We start from the raw sequence: 26,125 nt of genomic DNA on the forward strand, positions 1-26,125 counted from the left end.
TGCCATTGGTTTTGTTTGTTTAAACCAAATAAAAAAAGCCCGTGGCGCACCAAAGACCAATGTCTCAGGGCTGTTATCGCCGCCGCAGTCCCTACTCTGTGAACCAGGGCGGAGATTCCCTGCACTGTCCGGACTCGGGTCACCTTGTCTGCCTGCCCTAGTGCTCTTATTTTGAGCACAGGCCCCAGCTTTGTCTTACACAGGGAGTGTTTTTTTGTTCTCACTTACGAAAAGGCCAGATATCGGAGATACTGGGCTTGCTTGTGTACTCGCCTCGAGGCATGTGTTTGCGGTTTGGCCATGTTTGACATTGTTCTGCATTCTGTCCATCAACTGTTGTTTTTGCATTTGTCACCACGAGTGGGACGGGTATACCCAGACGTGGGTCCATGCTCTCCATGCCACTGGAGTCAAGCTATCCTGGCTGAAGAGGGGTGAAACCCCGAAACCGGTCCTAGGATGCTTGTTTCCGGTCTAGGGAGGACCTGGCTTGGCAGCTCGGGCTGGACTGTTCCCATGAGGCACAGGGTCAAGACTGATTTGCATATGGCTGGGTTCAAACTGGAATGGCATGGTGAGCAAAAAGACGATGGATTTAGGCCCAGATCTCTGTACTGGGGTGAATGTATGACATTGTTCTGCATTCTGTCCATCAATTGTTGTTTTTGCATGTTTGGTACCTGCCAGACCCGGCCCACTTAAAGCTCCCTGTTTAATAAAGGTTACATGGCACTGGTCGGTATAGCTTTGTCACACTCCTGTGTGCTCCTTAAATGATTTATCTGCTCCTGCATGATTTTGTTCCGGGCCACTGGCTCTGCACGAGAGTGACCCTCTTTGGCTCCTGGGGCATTATACTTAAAATCATTTCAGCCTCATAGAGCGGGAATCGGCTCTTAATGTTCTGCTGGTGCATACATTGGTCGTGGGCATGGATACCAGTGGATACACGTCGTCTTTGTACCATGGGATGAATCGCGTGTTCCTGGACTGCCCACGTTGGGTGTTTCTATCTGAGATGGTGGCGGGGCTGGTCACACACAATAGATGCTTGTGGTCTTTCCTCCACACACTAAGAGCGGTGGAGTGAAATCTCGTTAAGGCTGTGAGTTGCCCATTCTCTTTTCACCTCCATCGCGTGGTTCTGTGAGTTTGACAGCGAATCTCCACGAAATGGTAACATTTCTTTAGCTGTAAGGCTGGTTGGAGGGCAATGGGGAGACCAAGGCTACCTTCGCTTGTGGCACCATCATCTAGGGGAGAGGCAGAGGCTCCACAATGGAGCAGCCAATACATACCACCTCTGTGCCACGAGGAAGGAGAAGGGCACAGAGCAGAAACTGTACCAGAACAGCGAAAATGCCTGCCCGTGCTGCTCTTCCTGGAGATGAAACATCCGCTTTATCGCAGCTATCATTTGTACTTCCGGTGACCCCTCCAGCGGCTCTCTCTGCCGCAGAACGAAGCTGTGTCTGCATTTTTGCCCAAGTGAGTTTGAATCTGTTTGCAGAGCTCAACCAAAACTTAGGGAAAGTCAGTGTTTGGACATCTGCCAGCCAGGGCATTCTCTTTTATTTCTTCCAAGGAGAGCCTGTGGAAGTGCTGGTGCTCTCACCCCTTGTACCCTACATTGAGCCTCGTCCCCCCTCATGGGAAGCTCTACATTTCAGGATGTTGTGTTCGATGTCCTTCAGCCTACATGAAATCTTATTACCTCCAGAGAGGTTCCTACAGGAGTGGTTGTACTCCTTCTTATAGGACAAAGGCTAGGGTTGTGTAGTAGACGACAAACTTGAGAGCCTGCACTTAGGTGGTCCCCAGTGTGCCTGGGCTTGTTTCCTCCTGAGAGGTCCCTACAGGAGGGTTTGTACTCCTCCTTATAGGACAAAGGCTAGGGGTACCCCAGTAGACTACAAACTTTAGAGCCTACACGTAGGTGGTCCCCAGTGTGCCTGGGCTTGTTACCTCCAGAGAGGTCCCTACAGGAGGGTTTGTACTCCTCCTTATAGGACAAAGGCTAGGGGTACCCCAGTAGACTACAATCTTTAGAGCCTACACTTAGGTGGTCCCCAGTGTGCCTGCTCTTGTGACCTCCATAGGGATTCCTTAGATCGGCAGCAGAAAGGCTAGTGTTGACTCCACGAGGTACCCACTAGCCCCCGCTGTGCACTTAACCCTCAGCGGACCCGGAGTTTTGGTCCATGTGTTCAACTCTCTGATATCATGAAGCTTTCGATTGACTACCGTGGCCCTTTATGCATGTAATCTTATCTTGATCATACAGTATTAACCGTTCCTTGGTAGGAAGCTCGTGGGCTTTGTGCGACGCCTTCCATCTACTCAATGCAACATTAATCTGATTGCAGCGCAAAGGTATTTCAGGCTGACTGGTGACTTGTTGTCAGTACTCCTCACACGTCCTCTCGGTTGGCTGTCTGAAGTGGCCTCAGACATGCACCTCGCCTCCTGGACTGCCCTCAGACGCAGATGGAAGCCTTGTGCTCTGTGTATTTATACAGACCTGTCTAACTCTGTAAACAGTTTGTTTGTCTTCCATGAATCAGACTTTTGCTAATCTCGCTATGCAGAATGTACCCAGCGAATGTAAATGCCTTTAGAATGTTGACATCCTGTGTTTGCCAATTCTCACCCACCTTCAGGTTTTGTTATCGCAGTCGGTGGTGTCCGCTGTGACCATGGGCATGTTTCTGGCTCCACCTTTCAACCTCCTGCACTTGCTTTGCTATGATGCAGCTCCTGTTGGGTTTTAGCAGCGGCGTGTCGGAGGGCACAGGAGTCTTTTACTCCTGATAAAAACAGGCAACATTTAGTGGAGTGTGTGTCAGCGAGGTGGTCTTACCGCTATTTGTCTCCAGAACCACGGTGTGTCACTAGCGCTTGTGGGACGCGCTTTTCTTCAGTCCTTGGGGTTCCCTGCCGCCGCCGTATTTTCCAGGCAAACGGCCGCTGTGTGCAGGGGAACCACAGCGCCCGGCGGCCCCTGCGGGACGAGCCCGCCTACGTCATCCAGAAGCGCGCCTGAAGCGCATAAACGTGAACGAGAGCCCTCGGCAGAGTGGGAGTGTGTGTCAGCGAGGTGGTCTTACCGCTATTTGTCTCCAGAACCACGGTGTGTCACTAGCGCTTGTGGGACGCGCTTTTCTTCAGTCCTTGGGGTTCCCTGCCGCCGCTGTATTTTCCAGGCAAACGGCCGCTGTGTGCAGGGGAACCACAGCTCCCGGCGGCCCCTGCGGGACGAGCCCGCCTACGTCATCCAGAAGCGCGCCTGAAGCGCATAAACGTGAACGAGAGCCCTCGGCAGAGTGGGAGTGTGTGTCAGCGAGGTGGTCTTACCGCTATTTGTCTCCAGAACCACGGTGTGTCACTAGCGCTTGTGGGACGCGCTTTTCTTCAGTCCTTGGGGTTCCCTGCCGCCGCCGTATTTTCCAGGCAAACGGCCGCTGTGTGCAGGGGAACCACAGCTCCCGGCGGCCCCTGCGGGACGAGCCCGCCTACGTCATCCAGAAGCGCGCCTGAAGCGCATAAACGTGAACGAGAGCCCTCGGCAGAGTGGGAGTGTGTGTCAGCGAGGTGGTCTTACCGCTATTTGTCTCCAGAACCACGGTGTGTCACTAGCGCTTGTGGGACGCGCTTTTCTTCAGTCCTTGGGGTTCCCTGCCGCCGCCGTATTTTCCAGGCAAACGGCCGCTGTGTGCAGGGGAACCACAGCTCCCGGCGGCCCCTGCGGGACGAGCCCGCCTACGTCATCCAGAAGCGCGCCTGAAGCGCATAAACGTGAACGAGAGCCCCCGCGACGCGGGACGCGCGCGGGTGGGCGCCGGACGAAGCCCGGACAAAGGGCGGACAGTCTTAGACAGTCCGAGACTGGACTGGACACGCTACTCAGCCCTTAGTGTCTTCGTTTTGCATGGTGTGCAGTAAGGCTATTCATACTTGTTTCTACTTCTTGGATATACCGTCATCCATTATAAACACTGTTGTTATTTGGTTATTTTTACTAGTTCAAGAAGAATGCCTAAAAAGAATTTAGCGGCGGGAGGTAACTCTATAGAAAACTATATGATACAAGTAGTCTCTAAGATTAATAACGAGAGGCGCGAATCCTTAGGTCTTAGCCTGTCTCCTAACTTATCTCCCCTAAGCCCTTCATCTGATTCACCCTGGATTGATAATCCTTCTCAGGTCGAGGGAAGTGCTGTTTCAGACTTTGATATCTTAGAACATGGCATTTCAAACCTGTGTACTCGTACAACACTGGGTCAGGACATAGCTCGGGCTAATGACTCGGAATGCCAGGTAGTTGACACTGATCAAGACCAAGATCAAATTGTGCAGGAGAGTGAGCAGCCAAATAATGAAGCTGATCCCCCAGTTCTAGATCATGCGCCACGTGCTATCAGAAAATGTAGAAAAACTCAATTATACCGTGGTGGAGTTCTTTTAGGGAAGAAGAGGGTTGCGTCACCCGTGAGAAGCAGGGACAAAAGCAGGGGGAAAGCAGAAGAACCCGAGAAGTATAATGTGGATGAGGAGTTATTATCTAGATTAGCTGATTTAATTGACACCAAACTTAAAATCTTAATTAAACCAGTAGTGACCAAATTGGACAAGCTAACTGCAGATATAAAGAAACTAGGTGCAGATCAAAAAAAGTTAGTAGAAGCTGTGTCTAATATATCAGACACAGTTATCAGCCTAGCTCTACCCGTAAAAGAGGCTCTTTTTCCTTCATCTGAGGGTGGCACTACCTCAAATTCTGTACACGCAAATTTACAGGAACAGTCCTCATCCACAGCGACACATCATTTACGGCCAGGAGATACATTACCCCCAATTCCGCCTGTAATACCTGCACCTACCACAGAAGAAGTTACGGTACAGTTCTTTCGAAGATGCGGCTCCATTAGTACTGGTATTGGCTAACGTCCCCTCATTAGCCCCAGACCAATCAGAATCCCCCCCCGGCAGTAACAAGTAAGGTCCTGCACTGGCTATCAGGCAATATGCAGCTGGCCCCGTGGGGGAAACAACAGCTAGCTGGTGACATTAAGTCAGCCAGAAGGGTCCCATGGATAGGTCAAAACCCTAAAAAATTCAAGGGTGACTGCATTATTATAAATTTTGCCAATTCTGCAGTTTTACCAAACATCCTGCCAAATATTTTGCCGCCGCAGCGCAGAAGAGGTACCATCATTCCTCTCACCCTAGAATTTTTCGGCAAAAAACAGCGGAGCATGTCCTATCCTAAGCCTACCCATAATTTCACCAGGCCTATATGGCCAGCGACATCTAATGGCTGGGGTTTTGAGGCACCAACTAATAACTGGGGGTATAGTCAGGATAAAAGGGCACGTCCAATACGATCACCCCCTCCAGATCAATATTACTCTACTCATTTTAATAATCATTTTAACATCCCCATCTCCAATAGGTATGGTATCTTCTCAGACGAGGGGGGACTGGATGGGGTGGAATGACTACCTGACACATCTTCTAACCTCCTCCCCACCGACCGATTGCCAGAAGTTACAGACTTTGGAGATATTTTTCAAGGGTTAGAACCGCAAGGCAGTAAGGATGGGGGTCTGGTTGGCTGGAATCAAATAGATATACCAGGTTTACCCACTGATATAAACCCAGCCTGTCCTCAAGCTTGTTCTCCGGCTAATCCTGGGTCAGATGGGGTACGCTGCTGTACAGGCTCATCACCTATCACTCAAATTGCATGTGGAAATGTGGCTATATTACAATATGAATCAATTAAATATAAGGAGGGGCTATTATCCTGGAATATAGCTGGACTGCAGGATAAATTGTCTAATACAGATTGGTTATCCTTTGTTAAAAATTACCCCGTTATATGCCTTCAAGAAACCTGGGCAGTGGGGAAAAATATACACATTGACGGTTATGAGAGTTTTATAACCCCGGCAGTTCCCTCACCTAGTGGTAGAGCTAAAGGGGGTTTGGCAATCTTTGTTAACCTATCACTAATATGCCTTAAAACTGTACACCATTCTGGCAATAATAATATTCAGGTTGTCGAATTTAAGAGGGGCAGTACAAGTTTTGCTCTGATCAACTTTTATAACGCAGTGAGTCAGTCTGGCGATAGCAACATGGAGTCATTGCGTGAATTCCTAAGGGCCAAAGATGATTCCCTTCCCCGCCTTAAGATAATAGCGGGTGATTTCAACACTCATTTATGTGGGAATCCTAGCCTGAGTCCTGTTGGTCACTTGGGCTGTAACAATCTGGAAGGAATACACTTTGATCACTCGCGAAGGGGTTCATGTTTAAATGACTTAATGAATGAATATAACCTTTTCACTGCTATGTCAATAGTTGAGGAACAAACTGTATTTTCAACCCCTACTTTTAAAGGTCACGCAACAGGGTCATATATAGACCATATCCTATTATCGGCCGAACTTGTTAATTTTGTTGGGGATTTTTCGATTATTTCAAGCATTTTCAGTGATCACAATCCTTTATGTATCACTATGGGTGTGAACTTACTCGAAAAACATAACCCTCGAGAGGACTGTGGTATCTCTAAATGCGTTAATGGTAAGCGACGCTTAAAGTGGTCAATGGTGGACTGTAAGCAATTTTATTCTTCCATCAACAATGTATGCCATCATGATCTGATAACATGTACATCTACTGCCTCAGCACCATTACAAATTCTGACGTCTTTTAATGAGATTGCTAAAAAGGTGGAGTCACTTTTAACGTTACCTGCTAAGAGGTTAGCTAACTCATCCAATAACCCAAAATGGTTTGACAGCAACTGTTCGAAGGCCAGTCGCGAGCTCAAGAAAGCATTAAAATCAAACCAGAGAGATCCTTCAACCATCAGGGTGTTGCGGGCTGAGTATAAAAAGTCTCTTGCCATTCGTAAACGTGCTGTCAAGAAAAGCGTTTGGGAGTCCTTGTTAGACCCAGAGATACTAAAAAATAGCTCTAAGTTCTGGGAGATCATTAACAAACCCTTATTTGATCATCCTAGTATTTCAAGTATAGGCACCAATATCCCAGAAGATGTTTGGATTAATCACTTCAGTTCTATTTTTAAAGGTAACGGTTCCCAGGTACAACGCAGTCCTAAAGAAATTAGTGAAAAATCTCTGTTCTTCACAATTGATGAGGTATTAAAGGGCATAGAAGGCCTATCAAACAACAAGGCCCCAGGTCCCGACGGTCTCCCTCCTGATCTTTTTAAATCTTGTATAACACTCTGGGCACCAGTCCTTACAGCTGTACTTAATGCTGCTGTGCTTTGTGGATGCCCAAAATCATGGGGGGTATCCACTATTGTGCCTATTTTTAAAAAAGGAGACCGCAGTAGCCCTGCCTGCTATCGACCAATATCTCTAATAAACTCTGTGGTCAAAGTCGTGGGAGGTGTAATATTGAACAGATTGGTCACATGGTCAGAAGAAAATAATATAATATCTTCAATCCAGTATGGATTCAGGCCTGGTCATTCTACGATTTCACAATGTTTAAACTTATACCTCATCATCGCGAAGTATACTAAGGCTCGAAGAGGAACGATCCATATGGCGTTCATGGATCTTTCCTCGGCTTTCGATTGTGTGAGCCGGGGGAAGCTTTGGGACGCCATGCTAAAAATGGGTGTGGACCCAAACTTAGTTGATTTGTTAGATGATATGCATTCGGACACCAATGCAAATGTCAGATTCACCCAAGACCTCAATGTGACCAAAGAATTTGGGGTGCATCGTGGTGTCCGACAAGGCTGCATCCTGGCCCCATTCCTTTTTAATTTATATATAAATGACCTGGAAGAGCATCTTTTAAGTACTAATACGGATTATCCGTACATAGGCCGTAGGGGGCTGCCAGTCCTTTTATATGCGGATGACGCAGTTTTACTCTCAAGAACAGCAAACGGACTACAAATCTTACTAGACTCCTTCCATTCTTTCATGACCTCAAGAGAGTTAAGCATTAATAACTCTAAATCATACATAATGAAGGTTGGACAGGGAAATAAAAAAGCAAATTGCCTAAATGTAAATGGTGTACGTATTCCTACTACACATACATTTTCCTATCTCGGGGTCCTCTTTGACAGTCAATTAAATTGGGGACCCGTGTATGAAAAAAAGAAGGGAGAAGTCACTAGGGTAAACGCGGCAATAATGGACTTTTCTAAGAAAGTGGGCAATAGTCCAGTTGCCGCCTTGCTCCAACTTTACCAAGCAAAAAGTGTCTCCACAGCGTGCTATGGAAGTGAAATTTGGGGTTATGTTCCTCCGGTTCCCTTACAGACTGTTGAAAATAACTTCTTGAAATTAGTACTAAGGGTTCCCAGGGGCACGGCCAACTTCTCCGTGCACGAGGAACTGGGGGTTTCTTTCGTAAGTGACAAGATTGCTGTTAATCCCTTGTTATGCTGGATGAATTGTTGGTTAAATGACAACATTCCACTAACCCAGCTTATTTTAAGAGAGTCACTCACATGGGACAACAGGATGAAGGTTCCCTGGTTAAAGTATCTTTTTAAGTGCTTTGCTGATCTAGGCCGCCTTGAACTCTTTTTATCCCCTGAATCGATCACTAAACAGGATGTTATAACGGTCAAGAAAGCTTTTATTGATCTTAGAATTCAAGATAGGGAATCACGTGAGCTAAAAAAAGAAAGTGTTCGTAATCATGTTTTAGTAAAAAGCACCTTGCTCATGGAACCCTATTTATCCTGGCAATTGTCCAGTTATGACCGTTTTTTACTGATCAGGTTCAGGTTTAATCTGTTTCATTTTCTGCTGGCTGTACCTAGGGGATCTCATCGTGGACAAGTGTTGCCGGCTTGCGGCTGCGACGATATGTCTCCGCAAGACCTGGCACACTTTCTTTTCTTTTGTCCCTTTTATACTGTACCGAGGAATCTATTTTTAAAACCCTGTCTGAAAAAACTAAATTTTATACAATATCGTCCTGCACTGCACTTTCTTCAGCTATTAAGTTGTGAATATACCATGTATCTATGTAGTTTTTTAAAATTGGCAGTAAAATTTAGAAATAGTATGGAAGGATAAAAATAATATATGAATTGCTATTACCTCTTTTTTATAATGGACTCCACAAAATACTCTGAACGCTTGTTGTATAATTGTCTTCACCTGCCTATTTTATAACTGTATTTTATTCTTATGTATTAATGTGATCTTTTTAAATGTAATGTAAATGCTTTTATGGTTGTCAATTCGTACAACCGAATAAAGTTTATTGACTTGACTTGACTAGTGGTGAATATTTGCAAGTCATGTTCTCTTCTCTCCCAAAGCTTGAATAGCAAGTCATTGTTTAGGTCAGGAGAGGAGCACTGGATGGAAGTTGGTCTTAAAGCTTTTATTGTACTGTAGCATTTATACAGCGCTTAGCCCCATGTGGGGACCCTGAAGCGCTTACCTGTACAAGTAGCTAGCAACACTGGGCGGGGTGGCTAGTTTGGAAAGGCGGTGTTTTTGTTTTGAGCCTATGTGGGAAGTGTTGTCGTGTGCAAATTACCACCGAGGTACTGTTATCATACTATGGGATGCAGCACCTTTAGGTGTGTGTGTGAGTGAGGGTGTGTGAGAGGAAGATGCGCAAATGATAATTGTGATGAGGACGAAAACCTATAGGCAATGCTGCTGACCAGGTCTGATGTGGAATAGCAGAATTGAGAGTACGCCCCAGCTAACAGTTGATGGCTGTGAGGAGAGGTTTGTCGAATTTCCTACACAGGCCCCCCACTTGCTCACGTGCTGGTGGTGGTATGTGTGAGCTTAGAATGTTTGACCTTCAGTCGACTCTTAGAGAGGAATAATTGTGTGTGATCGATAATGAGTTACTGCATTCATTGTTCTACTGAGCATTTGGCAACCAGCCTGATGCATCTGTTAGTGCATGTGCAGGTCTGCCCGGGAGTCTCACAGCATTCGGCAACCAGCCCGATGCATCTAATAGTGCATGTGCAGGTTTGTTCTGGAATCTCACAGCATTCGGCAACCAGTCCGATGCATCCTTTAGTGCATGTGCAGGTTTGTTCTGGAATCTCACAGCATTCAACAACCAGTCCGATGCATCTGTTAGTGCATGTGCCGGTCTGCCCGGGAATCTCACAGCAGTCGGCAACCAGCCTGATGCATCTGTTAGTGCATGTGCATGTCTGCTCTGGAATCTCACAGCATTCAGCAACCAGACCGATGCATCTGTTAGTGCATGTGCAGGTCTGTCTGGAATCACTCAGCATTCGGCAACCAGCCCGATGCATCTGTTAGTGCATGTGCAGGTCTGCCAAGAATCTCACAGCATTCGGCAACCGGCCCGATGCATCCTTAAGTGCATGTGCAGGTTTGTTCTGGAATCTCGCAGCATTCAGCAACCAGCCGGATGCATTCTTTATTGCATGTGCAGGTCTGCCCGGGAATCTCACAGCATTCGGCAGCCAGGCCGATGCATCTGTTAGTGCATGTGCAGGTTTGCTCTGGAATCTCACAGCATTCAACAACCAGTCTGATGCATTCTTTATTGCATGTGCAGGTCTGCTCGTGCATGTCTGCCCTGGAATCTTTCAGCATTCGCCAACCAGGCCAATGCATCTGTTAGTGCATGTGCAGGCCTGCCCTGGAATCTCACAGCATTCGACGACCAGCCCAATGCATCTGTTAGTGCATGTGCAGGTCTGCCCTAGAATCTTTCAGCATTCGGCAACCAGTCCTATGCATTCTATATTGCATGTGCATGTCTGCTCTGGAATCTCACAGCATTCGACAACCAGCCCGATGCATCTGTTAGTGCTTTAGCAGGTTTGCTCTGGAATCTCACAGCATTCGGCAGCCAGTCCGATGCATCTGTTAGTGCATGTGCTGGTCTGCTCTGGAATCTCACGGCATTCGGCAACCAGTCTGATGCTTCTGTTAGTGCAGGTATGCTCGTGCAGGTCTGCTCTGGAATCTCACAGCATTCAACAACCAGTCCGATGCATCTGTTAGTGCATGTGCAGGTCTGCTCTGGAATCTCACAGCATTCAGCAACCAGTCCGATGCTTCTGTTAGTGCAAGTGCTGGTCTGCTCTGGAATCTCACAGCATTCAGCAACCAGTCCGATGCATTCTTTAGTGCAAGTGCTGGTCTGCTCTGGAATCTCACAGCATTCAGCAACCAGTCCAGTCCGATGCTTCTGTTAGTGCAAGTGCTGGTCTGCTCTGGAATCTCACAGCATTCAGCAACCAGTCCGATGCTTCTGTTAGTGCAAGTGCTGGTCTGCTCTGGAATCTCACAGCATTCAGCAACCAGTCCGATGCTTCTGTTAGTGCAAGTGCTGGTCTGCTCTGGAATCTCACAGCATTCGGCAACCAGTCCGATGCATTCTTTAGTGCATGTGCAGGTCTGCTCTGGAATCTCTTGGCATTCAGCAACCAGTCCGATGCTTCCGTTAGTGCAAGTGCTGGTCTGCGCTGGAATCTCACAGTATTCAGCAACCAGTCCGATGCTTCTGTTAGTGCAAGTGCTGGTCTGCTCTGGAATCTCACAGCATTCGGCAACCAGTCCGATGCATTCTTTAGTGCATGTGCTGGTCTGCTCTGGAATCTCACTGTATTCAGCAACCAGTCCGATGCTTCTGTTAGTGCAAGTGCTGGTCTGCTCTGGAATCTCACAGCATTCAGCAACCAGTCCGATGCTTCTGTTAGTGCAAGTGCTGGTCTGCTCTGGAATCTCACAGTATTCAGCAACCAGTCCGATGCATCTGTTGCATGTGCAGGTCTGCTCTGGAATCTCTCTGCATTCGGTAGCCAGTCCGATGCTTCTGTTAGTGCAAGTGCTGGTCTGCTCTGGAATCTCACAGCATTCAGCAACCAGTCCAGTCCGATGCTTCTGTTAGTGCAAGTGCTGGTCTGCTCTGGAATCTCACTGTATTCAGCAACCAGTCCGATGCTTCTGTTAGTGCAAGTGCTGGTCTGCTCTGGAATCTCACAGCATTCAGCAACCAGTCCGATGCTTCTGTTAGTGCAAGTGCTGGTCTGCTCTGGAATCTCACAGCATTCGGCAACCAGTCCGATGCATTCTTTAGTGCATGTGCAGGTCTGCTCTGGAATCTCTCGGCATTCAGCAACCAGTCCGATGCTTCCGTTAGTGCAAGTGCTGGTCTGCTCTGGAATCTCACAGTATTCAGCAACCAGTCCGATGCTTCTGTTTGTGCAAGTGCTGGTCTGCTCTGGAATCTCACAGCATTCGGCAACCAGTCCGATGCATCCTTTAGTGCATGTGCAGGTCTGCTCTGGAATCTCTTGGCATTCAGCAACCAGTCCGATGCTTCCGTTAGTGCAAGTGCTGGTCTGCGCTGGAATCTCACAGTATTCAGCAACCAGTCCGATGCTTCTGTTAGTGCAAGTGCTGGTCTGCTCTGGAATCTCACAGCATTCGGCAACCAGTCCGATGCATTCTTTAGTGCATGTGCAGGTCTGCTCTGGAATCTCTCGGCATTCAGCAACCAGTCCGATGCTTCTGTTAGTGCAAGTGCTGGTCTGCTCTGGAATCTCACAGCATTCAGCAACCAGTCCGATGCTTCTGTTAGTGCAAGTGCTGGTCTGCTCTGGAATCTCACAGTATTCAGCAACCAGTCCGATGCATCTGTTGCATGTGCAGGTCTGCTCTGGAATCTCTCTGCATTCGGTAGCCAGTCCGATGCTTCTGTTAGTGCAAGTGCTGGTCTGCTCTGGAATCTCACAGCATTCAGCAACCAGTCCGATGCTTCCGTTAGTGCATGTGCAGGTCTGCTCTGGAATCTCTCGGCATTCAGCAACCAGTCCGATGCTTCCGTTAGTGCAAGTGCTGGTCTGCTCTGGAATCTCACAGCATTCAGCAACCAGTCCGATGCTTCTGTTAGTGCAAGTGCTGGTCTGCTCTGGAATCTCACAGTATTCAGCAACCAGTCCGATGCATCTGTTGCATGTGCAGGTCTGCTCTGGAATCTCTCTGCATTCGGTAGCCAGTCCGATGCTTCTGTTAGTGCAAGTGCTGGTCTGCTCTGGAATCTCACAGCATTCAGCAACCAGTCCGATGCATCTGTTAGTGCAAGTGCTAGTCTGCTCTGGAATCTCACAGCATTCAGCAACCAGTCCGATGCATCTGTTGCATGTGCAGGTCTGCTCTGGAATCTCTCGGCATTCGGTAGCCAGTCCGATGCCTCTGTTAGTGCTAGCCTGCTCTGGAATCTCTCAGCATTTGGCAACCAGTCCCATGCATATTTTAGTGTATGTGCTGGTCTGCTCTGGAATCCGAGCTTTTGACAACCATTCAGATACATCTGTTAGGGCATGTGTAGGTCTGCTCTGGAATCTCCCCATTCGGCATCCAGTCCAATGCATCTGTTAGTGCTTGTGCATGTCTTCTCTGGACTCTCTCAGAACACACAGATCATTCAGAGAATTTCCAAAGAGACCAGGCACTGCTGGGGAGAGCTGAGTGCATCTGTGTTTGGGGCTGGGGTGGGTGGCCATGCTAGCAAATTTATGTACTGATAGAATTATTGTGATTGTAGGCAGCCATTAGAGCTAGTCTGCGCCGTGGCCCCATGGAAAGGGCTCGGAACCATGCCAAGCTGTGTTGAATGACTCTTTACTCGTGTATGCAACATTATGCTGAGGTCCAGGGTTGATTGCAAGTGTTGACTGCTTGTGGAATTCGGATTGTGACCAGTGTGGCACTTTCAGAACATGCGCACCTTGAATGTCGGATTTGAGATTTAGCTGGGTAGGGAGTTGGGTGGCTCGAATGTGTTTTTAAAAATCTGGAAACCTTCTGGCCCTCACACTGCTTACCAGATAGAGATTTTGCCATTCCTTGCAGAGGGGATTGGAGTCTGATGAGCTCACTCTCGTGTGTCATCATGGATGAGAGCCATGGGAACGAGGTCCAGGTGGGCCAGATGTTGAGAACTGATCACGTTCTGTCACCCTGCTCCCCTCGTTCATAAACCAGGGTTATGTTATCTCACTGGTGTGATATGAGGTGGACTCTGATCTCAGCGTGAATCACCTCTCCCAGGAAATGAGCAGTTCCTGGGAGGCTGATTCAGCCAGTGAAGCACTCCTCGCCACCCTGCCAGCTCCTGGTGACGTCAGGCTGTTGTATGCAACATGTGCTCTGACTTGTGATTGGCACAGCTGGCACGGCCTTGGTGCTGCTTCCGCAGTGCACGGGGCACAGTTTCAAAGATAAAGGTGAGGTCTACATCTGAGGAGTCTATTGACACGCTTCTACTCATGTGCACCGGTTGCGTGGAGCACAAAAAGTGTTCTTCATTTTCAGGTTAAACTTAGTGTGTGTGCTGCAAAGACAGATCTAGTCTCCACTGGGAAACCCTATGCTATTCATTCCTAAAGGTAGCAAAGTAAGTGCTTTTGGGAAGCACAATTGGAGAATGTCTGACTGAGAAGGAGAGAGAGACCCAGATGGGGAAAGGGAACTCCCCTATTGCACCGTCTTACAAATGTTTGTCCTACTTAACAGGCTTATTTGTAGAGCACACATTGACTGAGCATGGTTGGAGCAGCAGTGGCTGACCAGGTGTGGCGCAGGAGATGTTGTGGGTGAAGGTGGGGAAGAACAGACCCTGCTGAAGAGACCTAAAGCAGAACCAATGGTTTGGGAGGGCGGTGAGTTTGATTCCAGTAGCGCAGGCGAGGCCAGGAAGAGTTGGGTGCAGTAAGCGTGTGCACAGGCTTGAAGTAGAGTTCCGCGGGGCTGCGGGTGGAAGGATACAGAACGTCAGCAAATGTCTTTCCAATGACCTACATTTTGCCAAAGCTCTAATTTCACGTGACCACTTTCATTCTTCAGATGTGAGCGTCTGGAAGAGCAGCTGAATGACTTGACTGAACTTCACCAGAATGAGATTCTGAACCTCAAGCAAGAGCTGGCCAGCATGGAGGAGAAGATAGCATATCAGTCCTACGAGCGAGCCCGCGACATACAGGTGTGTAATAAATAGAAGTATGTATGTATTCATTTAGCAGAAAAAGTTACAGCCCCGACTCCCTGTAGCGGAACAGGACAGACATTGCAACTTTACAGGAGTCATATTTTGTTCTCAGCTTTTCCTCAATGTTTGTTAATCTTCTGTTGGGAAAAGGTTTGGTTGTATAATGCCACGCTTGCCTTTTCCATGCAGCCTTTACAGCTTGTCTTTACCTTACATGGTAAGTATAATAAGGTAAATAAAACCCATAACCCCCTTCCTTTACCACTACCCACCTCTAAACGTATTTGTTTTCTTCTTTTTGAGGGGGTGGGGGCCCACAAACCCTTTCCTTTTTGGTTACTCCTAACCTTCCTCCGCCTCTACCCACCCCCTACACTCTAAAATGATCCTTACCTCACTGTACCACTACTCAAGCCTAAACTACCGAATTACCATTTACCACTACCACCCTTAAACCCTCAAATTACCCTTACCCAACCGACCCCTAAACCCTCAAATTACCCTTACCACCCTTTTGCACTACCAACCCCATAATCCTAAATTTACTCTTATCATACGTTACCATTACTCGCCCCATAACCCTAAATTTAGCCTTATATATTTGTTATATCTTACCAATACTTACCATGCATGGTAAAGGCATCGTTGTAAAGGCGGTTTCCCAAAGGGTCCGCAGATGTAATGCGTGGCTCAGGAGATTGGCCTTGAGCAATTATTAACTTTGGGTCTTAGGGATGACTCGGATCATCGTAACTTTGGTAGAAGTTGAATTGGGGCTTGTCTTGCTTTTGTGGTCCAGTCGTGTTTGTAGCACACCCAAGGGATTTTCAGTACCAGTGATGACTGGGTGATAAAGAACTTTAAATTTGGTAACACCTGACCCATCTTTTTGACTGGATGGTGGTGCTTTGTGCAATCATACAGGAGATCTGCCTTTGTGCCCAGACCGGTTGGAGCCTGCTTTATTCTTAGTGGAAGTGATGAGACCTTTTATTGGATCAGCACAAGCCTAGTCCTGCTTAAGGAGGAGTATTCCTCAGGCAGGATTCACACACTGTCCCTTTGTTCTGTTTGACCATAAACACATGATCCTGCACTGACTGTACCAGGCAGTACTTGCTGCCCCAGAGTATACTGTAAGATGTATTTCTTGACTGGGTGGGCTGTCCTTTAAGTTCTATGCATTCACAATTCTAATACAGACCGCAGAGGGGTCAAAGCCAGGTAGGCTGGAGGATGCAGGGGATGTGGAGAATCGATGTTTGCTTCAATTAATCGACACTTTCAACTCTTAGTGCCTCAGCAAAATGCAAATCCTCCCCTTTTGGACCCGTAGTAGTCTTATGTGGAATCATCAATGAAGTAGTACCAGGACATACCCTGGTTTAAACCTAGTCTTCCTTCTCATTATGTGCCTTCTTCTGACGACAGAGACTGACCTGCCCTTCTCCGACCCTCTTACCTGGTAGCCAGAGGGCCTACTTGGAGACAGTCAAATATCGGACATGCGCTGTTCCCTTGGGTAACCTTGCTTGCTTTTGCCCCAGCACGGTATCCCCTCAAATCCTTCTATCACCAGTACCTTCACTTTCTCTATTTAGAAATAATTTTTTTTCTTTCCTGTTGGATTTGTTTCTTCTTTTTTATTGGTTGTCTTTCTTCATGCAACCTTACTTTTGCACAAGCACTTGGGTGAAGTTATGCCCCATCTGGAATCACTCGGTGGTAGAAGAGAGCAGGCAGTGCCACCTCACAAGGACATTCGGCCTTTTAAATACCAAAGTCCATGGAAAGTAAACTAAAACTCTAGAATAAGCACATCCGCTCAGTGTAACTGCTTATTTAATCTCAATTGAGTTGGGTTGTATGGTTCTAGTGAAACAAACTGATAAATTCTCCTAGAGTGACGATTCGCTGATCTTAACAATCTTTGTCAGACACTTTGCGAAAGTTAATTGTTCGCCTTTCAGCTGTTTGCTGCATTCAACTGAGAAGGTTTACATTAAGTGGACAAAATGGTCTCTTGAAAGGCTGATCGACTGAGGTAAGGGCTAATGTCTGTAGTGGTCCAAACACACATTTTAAATAGTTATTTAAACAGAATGGAAAGATTTTATTCCTTTGTAATGAAAATGTTCTATTTCATTACTCATAAATTAATTTTTAGATCAGATAATTAACAAATCAGCAGTCGTTGATTGCTTTCTGTATGCAATGCCTCTATGAATTAATGCGTTTAATTTGTAATTTATGGTGCTTTTGGGATTGTAAGATTGTCTCTCGGGCATTCCAATGCAAGCACTTTATAGGAGAAAGAATGATGCACCAAACAGCCAATAGCATGAGGTGACCCAGAGTCCACTCTATGTATGTTTTAAATCATTGGGACCAATAGGTCTGTCTGACAGCTGTGCTCTTAAGCCAGGCATGCAAACGTGCAGCACTGCTTGGCAGGCCTGTTTCTTAATTCAAGATTAACTCCCAACGGCCCTATAAAGTAAACATAGGGTACATTTGAACCTGTTGACAGGTGTTCGAGTAGGACCAGGATATGCTAAGTAAATAAGGCATAAATGTTATCACAAAATGTATGTGTGGGTTTGTTTGCTGTTGAATGCAACGTTGCAAATGTTTTACACTGCTTTACTCTAGGAGTTGAAATGGGCAATTTTAATAAAATGGCACTCTTAAGAGTATGTGCAAGATGAAACCATTCATTGGGATAGAATAACGTAAGCAGTGGAGTAACCACTACCCTTGGTGCCGGAGTACTGTGCTACTCACCACAAAGTGCTTCAGCGCCTTGTCAGTGGTAGTGAGTGCTATATAGATACAATTACGTTACAATGTGAATAGAATTTGCTGACTGTAGTTTTTTCTTATGAAACACATGCATTTTTTAAGCATTGGAATCCCGCCATTAGCAGTGTGGAGATGTCCAAATAGGTAGAATACGCCATAGAATTAATTGCATTCTTTCCTTCTATACGTACCATAATTAGCCTTTGTTGCCAAATAATTTGCCTTTCCTTGCCACATAAAGAATCGGCTCTGCCCACCATATGGTCGCCCACTGACTTGCAAATGTAGTGGCCATGGTTTTCTTTAGCTTGGGTTTAAATCAGACCATGATGGGCAGGCCTTAAATTCCTACTGATTTGTTCCCTCCCCGTCATGTTGACGGCGATGCCGAGCTGCTTCTAACATGTTCCCCTTTGGTGTCCCACAGGAAGCTCTGGAGGCCTGTCAGACCAGGATCTCCAAGATGGAGCTCCAGCAGCAGCAGCAGCAAGCGGTGCAGCTGGAGGGGCTGGAGAACGCCACCGCCAGGAACTTGCTTGGGAAGTTGATCAACATCCTGCTCGCTGTCATGGCCGTACTCCTCGTCTTTGTCTCCACGGTGGCTAACTGTGTCGTGCCGCTGGTCAAGACCCGCAACCGGACCTGCAGTTCTCTCTTTGTGGTGGTGTTCATTGCCTTTCTCTGGAAGCACTGGGATGCCGCAGCTGACTACTTGGAACGCTTTCTGGCGCCCCCTAGATGATGGCTTAAGTGTGCGACTAAGGAGATGAGCACCACCCGTTTGCACGGCGACTGCACTACTTTGTGCCACCAACACTACGACTTAACTCCTCCAAGATGAAGGAGCCCGAGTGGATTTGTTTACATTTTAGAAGGTTTTTTTTGTCCTCCTTGAAAGATACATGGCAATAGTATTTTATAGATTTTCTTAGAAACACTTTTTTTCCAGGGGTAAGATTCCAAGAATGTTTCTTGGATAAGGCGATCCTCTGTGAATCCAAATGTGATGGTCCTTGAGAGAAAAGAGAAGTAAAGAGAAATATCGATCAATTCGGAGCACGCCAATGGGTGATTGAAAAAGATGGCTTTTAACTACTATCCTGAACTCCTGAAATAATAATGAGCACGACTATTGTCCAAGACTGGTGCCAGACCTTGACTAACAGTAGAACTCACTGCTGGGCCACCTGCTCTGCTGTGAACCCCAACCACATTCCAGGTTCAGATGGACATCTTCACGGGCTCTTAGAGTGTTGCCTTTGCAGGAATCTGCTTGGATCTCACTCTTGCAACCGTCTTTTGGTACCACATGTAGGGGTACGGAAATATCATGCCAACTTACAGAGAATTTTGCAGTGAATCACTGGTCAATAAATTCATTATATCCATGCGGTCACAAGACGATTTGTAGGTCTCGTCCCATTTTCCTTTCGTTCTACTATTGCAGAAGTTCATGTCCTTCCTGATATCAACAAGGCCTAAGGGCAGTTTGTTGGCTGGCATGGTGAAGCCTGCCATGGAGATCTTCCTCAGGAGTTTAAGGGGGGAGTTGTAGCATATTCTCCATATGTTACTGAAAATGTTACTGTGGAGTTTCTCTTGTGTCCTGTATGATCCAAGTGGGCGATAGTCACAAGCATAGCAGAATTCAATTTACTTGATCTTTTGGAATGTGGCCATTGTCCATGTGGCAGACAATTGGTAAAGGCATCACTTCCAATATTGTTGCTGGTATATGACGAGACCGTGTTTTTAAAAGTGGAATGACCAATATGAAATGCAGTTATTTTTTACTAGGACTGTTCCAATTCAGATCTCCTTATTTATAAACTCTAAAGCTAAACATGTTGCTATCCCTCACATGTTTTGACAGATCTACTGTAATGTAGACAGTGAATGAAAATGTTCTGATTGGCTTTATCAAAGAAAAAAATTGTTTGTCTTGACAATGAAACAAAGTGGACTACTGTCTCACCAGAATTACTCCTGGGTGTGTGGGTGTGCACGAAGAATCAGCTCCTTTTGTGCACCTGGCGGTCGGAACTAAAGAACTGAGTTTCCAAAGGAAGTTCAAAGTGGATTAGAGTTTGCCAAAAACACACAAAGTTCAATTATCTTTTTAGTCCCATTTGTTAGACGTTATGGAACATCTTACACTTAGTGTTCCTCAGAATTCCATTTCATCCGTATTGCTTAGATGCGAGTAGAGCACATTCGTCTTTGGATTCGTCTCTTTTAGACTACCAAAAAACTGAGATGGATTTGAAAATTGAGCTATTGGATTCTAAAGCATGTTATTGGACATAGCTGAAGGCCTCCTTGGTAAAAGGTCTACTCACTAATTGTATCCAAGAGGGCATTTCTCTGATCTGCCCCAAGCTTTCTCAAGATGGGAAATGATGCCTAATAAAATAGTGGCTAATGCGCAAGTCGACCTCAAAATATTTCTTTATTTTCTGTTGGCCAAATTTGAATAATGAAACCAAGCGTGCACCCATGTAGTAGAAAGCAGTACGTTTATCAGTAATTTATCAGTAGCATTTTCAGTAGCATGGTATGGAGGGATTGGGAATTGATGCCCTTGTCTACACAAAGCATTTGGGGGTTACTCCTGTTCCTGGGACACTGTATCAGGGATGCCACTTTACTGGATGCGTAGTCTCGGTCAGCTTGTTCAGCCGGGCGCTCGGTCACCGTCCACGAGAAGGAAGTGGTGGACCTCGGCCGCTCTGTCTGCTGCTCGAAGTCGAGTCTTTCTGATGTCACTCATGATCAGCACGTATGTGCCGGCAGTATTTCTTGAAGTAGACCTTTTGAAGTTGTTCATTCCCTTCAGCAAAGCCCTTGGCCGCACTTTTTGTATCTGTACATAAATATGTATATTCACAGATTTAAAGATGATGATCCGTACGAACATACTTGAAGAGCGCCATGCTCCGACTCCCAGTGCTTCCTCGTGCTTTCCAATAGGATTCTTTTTTATTGTTAATATCATTAAGATGATGTGAGAGGGGCGTGTGGGAGGGCCTCTCTTTGTCTAAATAAAGAAATGTTTTTAAATGACGACACATTCATTATTGCATCTCAAGTTAATATATATGTAATATGTAGGGCAGTGTCACTCTCATGAATGAATGCCATTTCTTAGCTAACACTGACCATGGGTGACAAACGTGTCCGCGTGGCTGTGACTGTGTGTATGTAGAAAAATAGCATTTTATTTGCGGGGAGTAGATATCACCATCTAAAAACACACATTGCGTGCATGCAGAAGTTGCTTTTCTTTTTCCATCTTTTGTTCTTAACACCCGCCTTAAAAGCTATCTGTCAGAGTTGAACATGCCTTCTCTTTTTGGCGTACTTTCTAAGACTTGTATGTTACATTGAAGGCTTATTGTCCCTTTGAATCACCCAGGTAAACTTCATGTCTTTGAGTGTTTGTAGAAGGTGTATTTCGGCTTGGCTGATCAACACCTACCTAAAACTCTGTGAAATACCGCCAGATGTGGGCCGCCTGCCCGCATCCATCCAAACATTTCTTCAACAGACGAACAGGGGGTTTGGTAGCTGAGCACTTTAGGAGACTTTTGAACTCTTGCAAATGTTATCTTCCTATTTGTAAGTCCCACTTTCGAGTACTGAAAAAATATTTTTGAATTTAGTTTCTGTAGTTGCCCCACATGAACAATTGGCTGACCACCACGTCTTCTAAGATAAAAAATAGATAGCTATTTGGACATCCACTGTCCATTTAGGGCATACATTTCCTCCAGTGAGTTTCAGTGGTATCCAGGTACAATACAACATGGCGGTGGAGCTGTCTTGGCAGTAGTCGAAGTGTTGCGTATTTAGTGGCACAGCTAGTGTCGAGGTGGGGCACTGTCAAAAGGAATGGTATCATTGAATTAGGCTGCAATTCCAGTATGTCTGTCAGGCTTAAGTAGCTGTTTGAGCCCTTTACACACTGATCACACCACAAAGGGCCATACATTTTGTAGAAATGTACATGAGGATATGTGTGCTGACGCACGCAGTTGTAGTCCTAGCACGGGTACAGCTAAGAATGTTGCACTGCCGTCTTTCTAGTAATGTACCACCAGTGTCTAAATCTGCCTCACTGTCCCTCCAGGTAGACTGCAAAGGTAATGTATGTTCCCAACCCGCCCATCCACCCATAGCGTGGTCTCGAATTGGTTACTTAGTTTCAGGTATAGGTATGGAGAGGATTGTCCTGGGATCGTCTGTTTTTCCGCTTTGGCCACATATATACCTCATCCCCAGTGTGTGCCAATGAGCAGACATCCCATCACACCAGTCCTTGCACTCTGAGTAGCACACAACCAATAGAAGGCTAGGACGGGGGATTGTAAGGTCGAAGGTAAAGATGGCTGCTGATGATGAAGAATCCATGTTTGCTTAGTGTTTGTTGGCTACATGCGAATGCAAGGCTGCCATACATGTGTTGACTCTTGAGGGTTGGAGGGTAGTAGGTCTACGTGCATGTGTACATTACAGACTGGAATAGAGAGATTCACCAGTCTCACAATCTTTTCATGGGCTAAATATAATCCTTGCTATAACGAAATAGGTAATTAATTGTCAATTTGTGGCCTCGATTCATCTTTCTATTCCATTGCACTAAACATGTCAATTTGTGTCCCATTGGTGGTATTTCTATTCCTTTGAACCTTCTTTGGAGGTGATTTCTCCAGATTCAGGCCAAGCCCCTTTGAATAACGGGAGCAATTAACACGTTCACGGAGTTCTAAATGTATGATTATATGTTCCTGTTGTCTGAAGATGGCACTGAATTTCCAGACTGATAATTCAAAAACCGCTGCAGAAAAGAGCTGCATCACTTTTTAGATTGCTATCCAGATAAGTCTGTCCAGTTCTATTGTCCTATGCAGCGCTGCTCCATCAGCTGCCTCCAGGCAGTCCTTTTCTCTGTACCGGAGAAACCTGGTGTTGTGGTTTTTGTTGGACAACGCAACACACAAGTTTCTAGATACTTTCCACTGCAGAAGCATTGAAAGAACTGCAATGAATTGAAGGGCAACTTTCAATACTTGGCTGGCCATTGTCCTTGGATGCTGACATCTGTGGTTCAAGGGGAAAATTAATGTATTTTGTTTCGATTTACTCTGTATCAAAATGTATGCACTATTTCCCCTCCACTGTCCCACAGAACCAGTCATCCATTAGTTTCATATTTGCTAGCAACTGCTTCACCAAAGGGAAATCTTTACGCCTCTTTTTAACAGCTGTTTGCCAAAGGCATAAGCCGTATGAGATGGGTGTCTCCCTATTTCAATATTCTGTTCCCTTCAACACAGTAAATGTATAATACAGCAATGTTCCGGAACGCATAATACAGAAAGCTATTTTTCCACGTTTCATGTATTCCTTCTTAAAAAGATTGCATTTTCATTTTTAGGTTTCCAGCTGCTGTATCGTGGAATGCTTCTGTAAGCGCTGAACCAAGTGTTTTGAAAGTCAAGATCTCAAGTGTTCAATAGAGAAGGGAAGTCCAGATCTTATCCCTCAAGAACTCCACCTCCAGCCTAGTCTTTGAGATTGCTAGCAATGCACAAAGTCTTTAAGACATCGTGAGAGATTGCTAGTGGCACAAAGCTGTCTTCCATACTTTGGTAGAAAGTGGCAGATGTCCAGTCGTGTGCTTCCACAATCTGCAATGCTGGACAGGAACGGCCAACACAAGAGCTTGCACATAGTCGGTGGTGTGCAGAAAAACTCTTGAGGTCTACCAAATGGAGACATCGGGGGTCCCAGAAGCTAGTGTCAATGGCAACGTTTTAAAAAAAAAAAAAAGGTTATCGGAGTCTTCTAAATATTTGGTGCACAGCAGTATGTCCCACCTCTATCAAAATTGTGAAACATTTGTGTATTGCCCCCAAAAGACTGCTTGATAGTAGTTGCCCCATCCGAACAAAGAAGGGTAATTGATCCTTTGTCCTTTATGTATGGAAGCAAGATGTAAATTCCTCTCGCCAGCCAACCCATGTTAGTCTTGCCTGGTTCCAGTTTTCTCTATGAAGGGGTTGTTGTTGAAGGGGTTTGTAAATTGTATTATATGGGGAACTGCGAGTAGAGTGCCACCAGCCACTTGCATAAGGACCATGCCCCCCTGACCTGAACCAAACGCCGAGGATGCATTTTGATGAATCTCAGTAGCATTGCAAATTCGGAAAGGTGTAATTGACAGTCCCTTTAAACTTTCAGTACAGTTGGAAACCAGTTTTGCAGTTTGCTAAATTTGCCCCTGGTTGGCTGCTGTGCGGCATGGATGAAAGAAAAAGAAAGCAGCGGCCAGCATTGACCAACTCAAATCACTTTTTAAAATATACTTTCAGCCATGCTCACAGCTGCTTTAAAAAATGACTAAAAAAAAATTGAGAGCCAATGGGTCTCGCTTAAGCAAGACCGATTTGCTTTGGCAATGCTTATTTTTCTTGTCCACACGGTCTGGACAACAGATTATTCTGCTGCCAATGACTTATGGGACAAATATAATTGAAATCTGAAAAGGATAGTGTGGTCAGTGTCCTGCCACTCATCCTCTGAAGTACCTCCTGAAATGCCTGATTCAACGAGAGAAGTCTCTAGGCCTGGCTGCGTGAAATCCTGGTTGCATTACGGGTGACGAGGGATCCCTCTGGTAAATGGCTCCTCTTAAAAACACCTGCCTCGCTGTGATCGCGGACTCCGAAGAACCAGTTGAGGACATTTATGTCTTAATAGAGCATGTTGTTTGCTGTGCAATGGTCCCTAAAACCCACTCTGCAATCAGTTTCATCAACTTCTATAAATACGGTATTGTCTTGAGAAGAATTGTCTTACAAGGTAATTTCTCTTAGTGTGTGAAGTTTTGGTCAGTAGCTTTTCAAGTCTCAGTTCTCAAAGGGCTCATATGTTTTGGTCAGATTACTTCTCAATAACATTCATGCATGTGAGCCATCTTCCTCGTCGCAGTCCATACCAGATGAGGTTAAGGTATCCCGGAACCAGCCTCGTCTACAGAAACACCGTTCTTGTACCTTTCCTTGTTTTAATCTCTCTTCTTACACAGACTTAACACATCCTTTGTTTTGAAAGCCAGCCATTCCCAGAACACTTTAACAAGAGAAATGGAAAATACAAGGACTCTGATGAAGGAAGCTTAGAGTAAAGAAAGCTACTGGTTAGTCAGCTGAGCATTCCTACCTCTTTCTCGCCGCAGTCCATACTACAAGAGGGCATAACCGGTGTTAAATAGCATTTGGTTTGGGGAGAGTCGTAAATAAATAGTGCACTGCAATGTACCTGTGCTTATTGGAGGAGCATCGAGTATGTCTGGGCTCTCCTATTGACAAAGCTATTCTCTCAGAAGCCCGGAGATGGAAGACTGCGACCATTTCATTGGAATATTGAATTAATGTTTGAGTTGCTCATGTTGATGTCCAACAAAGTACCTGCAGTTACACCCCCCAAACAATGCGACTGTCTTGGCAAAGTGGCCTTGACTGTAGCAAGGAAGATGACTGCTTGCAGCCTCTGAAGCAGTCACAATAGCTGTCCGACCCTCCTGCTACTCGTTGCTCCAGCTTCTTGTTTGTGCAAGGCCTGACAAAGGGAGATGTCTTGTGGAATGCCATAATCCACTCCATATCGAACTTATGAATAGCCACTGTTTGCAAATGGGGCTTGACCTCAGGGGATTGATCTAGAAATGTCTGGCAAACCAACTCTGGTGTGGACAGCCCTATTTAGAGCACAAGCTCAACTGTTAAGTCTGATCCAGGGCTCTTGTCAAGGTGGTCTCCCAATGCTCCATACGGTGGGTGGACTTGAGTGCCAAAGCAACAAAGGTATGCAGTTCCTAACAGTGGAGAATGGGAGTGAAGTACCAGTAAGACAGTAGGTTGTCCTCTATGAAAGGAGGGAAAGGGGATTCGTTCCTTTCGCAATTAGGGCCCTCACACACCCAGCCAGCCTGGTGTCATGCTTCATCATAGGGCATGCTCCTCGTCAGGTTGACGCTGCAATACCTGACGGGCACGCTCTTTGGCGGAGATCTTTTATTCCATGCCGTTTTGGTGCCGTGGGTGTGAGGGGCCTAAAAGTGTAGATGTGTTAATAGTGAAGGTTAATTGACCGTGCAAATTAAAACTGGAATTGGAAGGTCAGGCAGAACAATTTTAATGACCCTGGCTTCCAACCTGGTTAAAAATGAGTGGCGACTACCTGAAGTGATGTTTCAGGATGTTGCGCTCAGTCTCGCATGATCAACATGTTTCTTGCC

At 46.0% G+C, this 26,125-nt stretch overlaps 1 protein-coding gene across 2 annotated transcripts in view; it reads left to right on the forward strand.

Annotated features, from left to right (window-relative positions):
- Window positions 1-20,886, forward strand: part of TMCC1 (transmembrane and coiled-coil domain family 1) — a 511,044-nt gene extending 490,158 nt beyond the window's left edge. For both annotated transcript variants that reach the window (XM_085624460.1, XM_085624459.1), the window contains 2 exons: window positions 14,880-15,015; window positions 18,251-20,886. In XM_085624460.1, coding sequence (XP_085480586.1) covers window positions 14,880-15,015; window positions 18,251-18,565 — 451 coding nt within the window. In that variant the 3' untranslated portion in view covers window positions 18,566-20,886. The remainder of the gene's footprint in view (window positions 1-14,879; window positions 15,016-18,250) is intronic.
- The last annotated feature ends 5,239 nt before the right edge of the window (window positions 20,887-26,125 follow it).

Source organism: Triturus cristatus, chromosome 9 (genome assembly GCF_964204655.1).
Source record: "Triturus cristatus chromosome 9, aTriCri1.1, whole genome shotgun sequence".
NCBI lineage: Eukaryota > Metazoa > Chordata > Amphibia > Caudata > Salamandridae > Triturus > Triturus cristatus.